General features: G+C 44.6%; 1 protein-coding gene across 3 annotated transcripts; it reads right to left on the reverse strand.

Annotated features, from left to right (window-relative positions):
- Positions 1–4,649: 4,649 nt before the first annotated feature.
- MPK14 (mitogen-activated protein kinase 3-like) lies at positions 4,650–8,778 on the reverse strand. Of its 3 annotated transcripts, none has more exons than XM_010235339.3 (3): positions 8,494–8,778; positions 7,043–7,472; positions 4,650–5,703 (listed from the first exon to the last, which is right to left on the reverse strand). In XM_010235339.3, the coding sequence occupies exons 2-3, from the start codon at positions 7,463–7,465 to the stop codon at positions 5,017–5,019; spliced, it is 1,110 nt and encodes a 369-aa protein (XP_010233641.1). In that variant the 5' UTR covers positions 7,466–7,472; positions 8,494–8,778; the 3' UTR covers positions 4,650–5,016.
- Positions 8,779–9,491: the final 713 nt, after the last annotated feature.

Here is a 9,491-nt window from a genome sequence, read left to right on the forward strand (position 1 = left end):
GAGAGTGGTGACCCCAATCCATATCTCCGCTTCCGATCCAAAAAAAAATCCATCCCACTTCTTCCTCTCTCTCTGTTCCTGATCTCTTCCTCCCTCTCCCGCGTCGGAGGAGCGGTGCAGGCTCCGCGGTCCTCTTGGTCCTTCCCTCCTCCGCCGGTTCAATACATGCCTGTAGCCATCCCTGCGCCTAGCGCCACCGCTTGCCGGCGAAGTCCAGAACAGCGTCGCTACCTGCTCTGTTCCTTGTGCCACGTACGCGAAGGTCTACTGAACAGAGCAGCGCCATCAAAATCAAGAATTGGTCACGAGGCACGCCTGAGTCTGAGACTCTCTGCCTATAGGAGTGGCCGACTGGGCGTACCTTGGCGACAGAGAGGATGGGACGGCGGGAATCACGCTCGCCGGCGGGGATGCGCGCTTGGGACGGCCATCACCACGCTGTTTTACTAGCGCTCCAAGAAGATCACGCTCGCCGGCGGCTTCTACCTCTACGCCGGTGTGGCCGAGGTGTGACAGCGGGGATGAAGCGAGGGGATGAGAGAGCCAACTAGACGGCGACTCGGTCAAGTACAGCCCACCGGCTGACGCGGCACCGGCTAGGACCTGACATGTGGCCACGTCCTGTCAGTTTCAGGATTATTCGCTAGCAATTGGACAATTAGTGTAATTCGGTGTTTTTAGTAAAAAAAAACATTGACTCGTACCAAATTGAAATCCTAGCTCCTAATGTGGTGGTTTTCTATAATTTCTCCTAAAAAAACCAAAGTGAAAGTCTGTAACTTTACAAAAAGCAGAAACAAAAGCTACTATTAGAGATCAGCGAGTCCTTGGTGGCCAAAATTCATCGGCGAAATTTGTTTCACCGTAAGGTTGATAAAATCGTCAGCCATCGAGGAGCACAAGAGGTATTACACTGCCCGGGAGGGAAGAGAACCGCTGGCCGTCAGGAATTTGACAATGTACAGAGGCATTACTAAGTTTATCAACACACAGGTTCAATTCAAACATAACATCCAATTTGTACCCCATGAGATTCCACACCACATTTGCATGAACACAAAAGATAGATCGTTAGCTTAGGTAGCAACTACAGGTTCACTACTACATCCGTTTCCAAAAGGTACCCAGTTCACAAATCACAAGAACAACATAAAGAGAGTGCAGATGGTAGGAAAAGGTCAACTTCAGCTCACAGCATCAGCAGTGTCTTGGGTGGTGGCTGCCATCACGCTCATTAGACAGAGGGGACACATGAGATGAACCAGTTCCATCAACCACAACCTGCAATGTTAGACCAAAACAAAATGTAATAGCTGCACAACAAGCTGGCACAATCAAATGTGACCTGTTGGAAGTGGCACATAGCAAACATCTCGAAACTAGACACCCTAGTGAGCAAAACCAGTTCTAGGTTAAAAAGAATTCTACTGTACATATATGTGCTTTCCTACAATTTTTAGATGCTTATAACATGATAGCAAAGAGATTAGCATTTTATCAGAAATAACCTGGGCCATAACACACATGCCAACATGCACAACCTGCACCTCCAGATTTAAAATCTTGCATTTGCAACACATTGAAATTAAATACCTCCAGATGTAGAACTAAAACGTCCAGACTTTACATGCCATGCGTCTTGAGTGCAGCAATAAAATTCTGGAGCAACTAGATTGCAAAAATAAAACGTGGAGCCATGACATTACCTGTGCAGGTGCTCCACCTTGTAGAATCTCTGGTGGTGACGGTGTATCAAGCTTCAGGGTCTACATTTATAAACTAGTCATTAGACCAACTACTGTTCTATACATATAGAGTACTTGAAAATGCATCTACATCCATGCAATGATACTTAAAACAGGGGCAATGACACCAGCAAACAAAGGTGGGAAACATATCCAGTTACTTATTTGTAATGGTAAGCTAATATTTTTCTTTGAAGCAAATACTCAGCTAACCTCTGTGAAAGCTTCACTGACGGCACCACCTCCGATTGGTAAACGTCCATGGGGCAGGCCATCATTGATCTGATGTTCAGCACTCACAGCTACCGAATAATCATCATATAACATAAAAGGGAGCTGATGAGTCAAGGGCTTGCTAAATAAATGAGGACTCTAGATTTTCTATGTAGAGATTCTGCACTTACACTGCTTATTTGCACTTTCTGGCTGCTGGTTGGACCGCTGCTACCACTGACATCCGTGCTTACGGTTCCACGTTTGCACCATCCAGACAAGTCACTATAGTCAGGGAAATCATGGAGCCATAAAACGGCTGCCCTCATTTTAAAATATCTCTTGGTTGAAGCATCCCATGTTTCTATCCCTTCCCACATCTCCAGCAGCTCATCAACTAAAGGCTCGATCAGAGCATCTACTCTCTTTGGAACCTTAGGGCCAGGGATAATAAGGGTAGGATGCATGTCCTCTGAATTCACCTCTGTGCCAGGAGGGCCAGGAGGGCCATTCAGTACATTCAGAAAAACTTCCCAATCCGAGGAAGGAGAAGCTTTGACAGTAACAGAAAGACGGATGTTCCTAGGATCCGCTGCAAAGCCTTTGTGATCCTGGTCAAATTGCTTCCAAACTTTCCCATCGCATGGATGCGCCCTCCTAACAGATGTGGAAGTGGGACGCTTCTGGGAGCTTTGCTGCCTCCTCGTGTGCGCAGAACCTTTGTAGCCCATCTGCAAGGGGGTAGGTAAAAGCATATAATGTACAAGATAATGCCGATACTGAAGCACAATCATGAGGAGAAGATAAGCATGCGATAGTCATCAGAATCACGGGCGGATGACTCATTAGGGCAAGGTAGGGTTACCTTGATTTTTGCCTCGGTTACGAATTGGGGGGAATTAAGGAGATGAAACGGGGAGCTAAAGGGCCGGAATTAGTACGTGGGGTGATCGGAGGAGGAACGGTCGGGGGCGAGAGAATCGAAGGGGAGTCGAGAGATCAACCTGCGGTGGCGGCGCTCGCGCGAGGAGGAAGACGACCAAGGGGTTTGGCTTTTTTTTTTCTGAGGGGTAGGGCTCAAGAAGTCAAGAAGGAAAAGGCCGAAAGGGTGATATAGATGGGCTCCGGGTCTTCGGCCTAGGGGGAAGTTGCCCTGGTGGTCTTTTTAAATTCATCCACTTCCGAAAATAATAATGCGGGGTAATAAATAACCAAGTCAGAAAAAAATAATTCGTCTCTTTAGATTTTTCTCTATTTCTTCGTCCTTTTAACAATGGCTCATGAAACGTTTTTCTCTGACTTTTACGATGCCAATTCCAATGCAGGTCCAATTAACTTAGCTGCAGCAAGTTGATCCTTTTGCGATGATGCAGTTGTAAAGTCTTCCACATTATGTACTTACGCAAACTGCAATTCTAGTCCAAACAGAGTCATGTTATGTTCACACGAGTTCTCGTCCATACAAATTGCATGGATATCATATGCAAATCAATTAATATGTCAATGCCGAGTCTATATTTTGTAACGCTTAATATGGACTTCATGTGAACTTTGTAAGTTGTTAATTTTCTTTGATAGCTACACGTCCTTAGGCTGGTCATAGTGGGGAGTAACTTAGAGTAGTAACATGCATATGTTACTACTCTAAGTTACCACCTTCATAGTGGTTAGTAACTTATGTGTGGTATCATGCATTGTGTCATTAATTGTTTTGTAGACTTATCTTGTCTTGATTTGTGTGGTATTATGGTAACATATCTAGTTACCACCTCCCTCTCTTTCTCCATTTATTGCCATGCCATGTCACCAAAATGCTTAGTTGGCATCTATGTTACTATCCAAGTTGCTTGCACTATGACTAGCCTTAGTTCAAGCCCAATATCAACATTTGGAGGAAAATCAGGGAAACATATATAACTAAATGATAGAGGTATTTCTTGATTCATTGAAGATCTCTTCAAAATCTCAAGTCCAAAGCCCGAGAGATAGAGGAGATGTAATATAGCACGAACATCCACATGTAGGGTTTAATTCTAGGTGGCATGGGGGTACAAACACTTGTTTCTTTCTGTGCCCGCTTTTTCGTTTGTTTCTGACTTTTGAGGATGGATAATGACCTTGTTAATTACTCCCTCCAATCGATAATAAGTGTCATGGATTTAGTACAACTTTGTAAATTCAAGACACTTATTATGGATCGCCCGCTTTTTCTTTTGTTTCTGACTTCTGAGGATGGATAGTGACCTTGTTAATTACTCCTCTGATCAATAACAAGTGTCGCGGATTTAGTACAACTTTATCCAAGACACTTATTATGTATCGGAGGAAGTAATAATTATCTTCATTTTGTTTTATGGATCATCCTTGTATACTTGTTTACAACAATTTACTTCCAGCTTCTTGACAGTAGTATTTTACAACTACTATTACAGCACTAAAATATTTGCAGATCTTTAGTGGTCAAAGATAGCAGTAAGTACCACGGGTGCTTATTAATTTAAACACAAGACACTTCTAACAGCAAGTCTGCTTCAAATATCAGCAGGAAAGGAAGCAGCGAAGATCAAGCATCAAACATTGGAGCTTCGTCCCAAATCATCACTGGCAGCATTACTGAATTCACTTCAAGAGTGTTTTCATGGAAGTGCTACAGCAAACACAACAGCCATCTGGTATGCATACACAAAGTAATTGTAGTAGTACATAACAAGAACTATCGAATTTACTTCAAGAGTGGTTTCATGAAACTGATACAACAAACACAACAGCCAACTGGTATACATACACAGAGTAATGGTCCATAACAAGAGCTATCCAATTCACTTCAAGAGTGCTTTCATGAAACTGATACAACACAACAGCCAACTGGTGTACATACACAAAGTTATGGTCCATAACAAGAACTATCCATATGCGGTTCTTATCGCACTGCATATTTACAAGGAGATAATTCTCCACACACGTGCCGTGGTTACTTAATAGGTGCGATAATCGCAGTAGGGCCTTTGAGGAAAAAAGGGTGAGCCTGCCAGGTTCTCCCTGGGGCAGTGGAAGATCATCACATGCTTATTGCTGTAGCAGCTTCAGGATGGTAGTGAAGCATCTCTTGCCACATCATTTCCCGGATCATATCTGCGCTGATGTTCTCATCTAAGTCGAGGTCGATGGGCACTTGCGCAGGAGGATTTGCACTTGGATCATACAGAGGAGACATGTAAGGATGCTCAAGGGCCTCGGTCACACTGATCCTTTTGGTAGGATCGAAGATGAGCATCTTCTGTAATAGATCAATCGCGAGAGGGTGTGCATGCGGGTACATACTTGCGAGGGGAACACCAGGAGTGTAGGGAAGGGTCTTGATGTATCTGCGAGCTTTTGGGTTGTCGATGAACTCTAGGTCAGACTCGCTCATGGTGCCAAGAACATTGACTATCAGCTTTAACTGGTTTAGGCATTCTGTTCCCGGGAAAATAGGCTTGCGGCCAAGCAGCTCAGCAAAGATGCAGCCAACAGACCAAACATCAATGGAAGTGCCATAGTTGTCACAGCAGAGCAGCAGCTCAGGAGCCCTATACCAGCGGGTGACGACGTATTCAGTCATAAACTGGCCTTTACTACTGTTTGTACGTGCAAGACCAAAATCACATATCTTCAGATCACAGTTTGCATTCACCAGCAGGTTCCCAGGTTTAAGGTCTCTGTGGAGTATCTCTGCTGAATGGAGATATTTCAGTCCTCGGAGCAACTACAATCAAGAAAACAACAGCATCTTCAATTAGCAAAGAGAATGCAGATAGGAAAATAAATAAGGATCTACCTATAACAGGTTAAATGAAGCTCAAGGGCACCTAACATGAACTGGAAATTCATTAGCAAGTTTTTACATTACGTGTAGATGCATTTGTAGTTTAGTACAGGCAAAACCATGTACTAACTGTTGATTTTATTTTATTTTATTTTTGTGTACAAAAACAAGTCCTAATGGAAGAATGCCAGTTTACAGCATTACCCAGAAGCCCCAATTCACTCAAAGCTGGCTTTATTTGGAAGAGGAGGTCTGACCAAATAAAGTTCAAAAAATCCTACTTCTGTTCAATATATACTTGGAATAGGAGCTATTTTTACTTACGTCACATAGAGATAAATTTGATTCATAAACAATTAAACAGAATGTGCTCGTTTTGGGAGGCATTTTTATGTATTGATTGAGGCAACGAGACAAATTTCTGGTGCAGTGGCTGCGACAGCAATACATCACTAACTTTGAACTTGAGAATACTGATATTTGGCTAAGAAGGTTCAAGGTGGCAGTTACAAATGCACACAGCCTGCCCAACATGTTGGTTATTCAGTCTTGCAGAAAAGAAAGGTGCACATATCACATGCCTACTATGCTACTGTGTCAAACAACTAAAAATGTCCAAAGTAGAAAAACTCAACAATTACATGCTACCCAATTTGATTTTGATGTGTTGTTTTGCCTTGTCTTCCATTCCAAAATTACTAGAAGTATCCTTTGTCAATCTAAACAGTTTCAATATGGGCTTGGAAACAAAGATAAAAGGTCAGCTAATGTCAGTTATTTAAAAACCTAGAGAGTGCAGGAACATGTGAAACAAACCAGAATCACACATGATGATATGCCAAGATGCAACTATTTTGGATTGTACCTGGGCTTCCCAATTTGCGTTCGTGTGAGCAAAACTTGACAGTTTATGGTTCAGGTGCAACACCAAACTCAAGCTAGTATTGACTCTAAAAACTAATGACTACCGTTGAAATGTTTGCAGAGCAGTTTCAGCATTGAAAGTTTGAACTGACAAAGATACCTCACATCATGTCTTGCAGTCAACAAAACTATTATTCCAGTTAATGAGGTACGGACTAAAATACCACACTTGACGCATATGAGAGTGAACCTTCCTATAGGTTTGTTACTCTAAAGTTGCAGATATAATATGTATTATCACAAATAGTGTAGGCAGTGAAAGTAATAAGGGATATTACAAGGCATAGAGTTACTATTAAATAAGTAACCGTAGAAGAGTAGAATGAGACTACAAGAGGAGGCATCTGAGCATTACCTGAAAAAGAAAGTATTGGCAGTGGTCATTCGAAAGCCCCTGAGGTGATTTGATTATTTGATGCAGGTCAGTATCCATGAGTTCATAAACCAAGTAGACATCTTTAAAGCTCCTTCTTTGTACAGGCATCATTATATCCTTCAAGGAAATAACATTCTCATGGCGGAGATGCCGAAGGAGTTTCAGCTCCCGCAAGGTCCTTAGTGCATCCACACGGTTGTCAAAGACATTGTGTATCTTCTTTATTGCTACTTTCTCGTTTGTCTCACGATTTATGGATGAGCAAACTATTCCATAAGCTCCACGGCCAATGGGCTTGATCGGCACATACTTGGTGTCAATCTCAAATAAGGTTTGCCACATAGAGTAGTAATGCTTCCCTTGGTTTCCCATGCCATTTGGAGGATCCACCAGCATTGCCATTTTTTAACTAAAGAAAGAAAATGATGTAAGTTAGTTAGTATAGCTATAATAAAAACAAAAGGACTTCATAATCAAAGACAAACTGTAAGAATGGGGCCCCACGCACTTTTTTTTATGAGGGTCCCACTTATTTATCATACTCTGAAAAACTCCAAGTCTCCAACTAGAATAAGGCTATGGTAATAAATTGGCATGGTCTCATCCGTCTAAATGAATATGCATGCCCCGATAGAACACCCTCTCCCCTACTAATTTGCTCAGTGTTGATGTGGACTTCATGTAGGAGAAATTTGAACCCAAAATGTACCATGTACCATAACCATAAGGAAGCTATAAACTCTAGCCAAACATAAGTTGCAGCACAAGCTCACATGGCATCTAAGTGCAGTTGAACATCAAACGTCTAAATGGACAATGATGGATAAAACAGAGTTAATACATCCTTGGAAGGATGTACAAGGTTGTGTCAGCAGTAACTCCGAAGTACTAAATGAGTGAAAAATTGCAGGCTGTCCTGGCAGATTCAATTGGGACATGTCATCAACCCCATCGTTCGTCACTACCTTGACCAACATTCCCAACGGCCTCAGTGGTAAACTCCAACCCAAATTCCCGACCTCAGAGACGGGCAAGCGGACAGGATCACCACCTTGATGATCCGCCGACCAACCCAGTGTCATCCTTAGACGAACAGAACAAGCTGGGCATGGAAATGCCCGAGCCAAGCATCGCAGACAGTCCCCCGGCTAATAGCACCACCACGAGTGGATTCGATTCAACCGCTAGAGCGCGCGGCGGGGACGCGCTGCTGTAGGGGAAATCGAAATCATCTGCCCGGGCCACTTGAGTCAGCGCAATCGGAGCTGGCGAGCTCGAATCAGTCAGGCCGTGCAGGGTCGGCCGATCTCTACGCCCGGGGGGCGGAGATCGGCGTTGTCCGGACAGGCACCCGCCGATCTCGGGCCGACCGAGCAGAAGGATGTACGAACGAACGGAGGGCGAGCAAAAGAGGAAGAAGGCTCACTTACATGGATAGCGAGATGGAGGGAGGGAGCAGCTGGGGAGGCGGTAGGTAGGTGGGTGGGTGGGTAGGATCAGGCGAGGTCAGGTCAGGTCAGCCGCGGCGCCATGGGCGAGCGAATTTGGGAGGAGGATTTGCTGCCGAGGTGGGGGAGGAAGGAGGAGAAGGAGGAAGAGAGGGTCGGGGAGAGGACGGGGCGAGGAATATTCTCCGGCCCCGTCTCGTGTGGGGGCGCTGCGGGTGGCCGTCGATCCGGGAGACGGGGGAGGGCTCCGGGGCCGTCCGATGGGGGCGGCGCGGCACGTGCGCGCGAGGACAAAGGATCCCGTGGGAGGAAGGAAAGGAGGCGATTGCTGAAATGATGATCTGTTTGATTGGTTGCTTTGTCGCGACGGGCGGGCCGGCGTGGGTCGGCGTCGGCGGCGGCGGCGGCGGCGGCTTCTTCCAGCCGTGTTGGATGGGTCGCTTCAAGTAGAAGAGCGGAGAAGCCCCCACACGCTCCATTCTCCACTAAGCAACACTAGTCATCCCATCTAGGGGCTCAAAACACACTCGAATTTCAGATAACGAAGAAGAGATCGTCAAATCATGTGTGCACCCCACAAGCAACATGGATGAGTTTAAGTCGGTGTGTGTCTCGGAACCGGCGAGTGTCGAGATTTGTGAGATGTCTCGAGGAGGACCATACAACGTTATATAAACACATATTGTCAAGAAAAAAATATTGTCGTCTGACATGTTTTACATTATAATGGACATAACTGATTTTTTTACCATTTTTCTTAAGACCCGGTTTGATAAATGTGTTCTAGTGTTACCACGCAAATCTCGCTATCTTTGTCTACATATTTTTTCTTCATTACCTCGCTTCTAACACTGCCTAGTACTCTCCTCTTTCTCCCCCCGCAACCGCTCGCCGACCTCTAGCTCTCTCTTTCATCATTTATCCTTTCATTCATGTTCTCTTCTTGGTCTTTTTCGTCCACCGCTGGTCCTACCGAAGTG

Source organism: Brachypodium distachyon, chromosome 3 (genome assembly GCF_000005505.3).
Source record: "Brachypodium distachyon strain Bd21 chromosome 3, Brachypodium_distachyon_v3.0, whole genome shotgun sequence".
NCBI classification, from domain to species: domain Eukaryota; kingdom Viridiplantae; phylum Streptophyta; class Magnoliopsida; order Poales; family Poaceae; genus Brachypodium; species Brachypodium distachyon.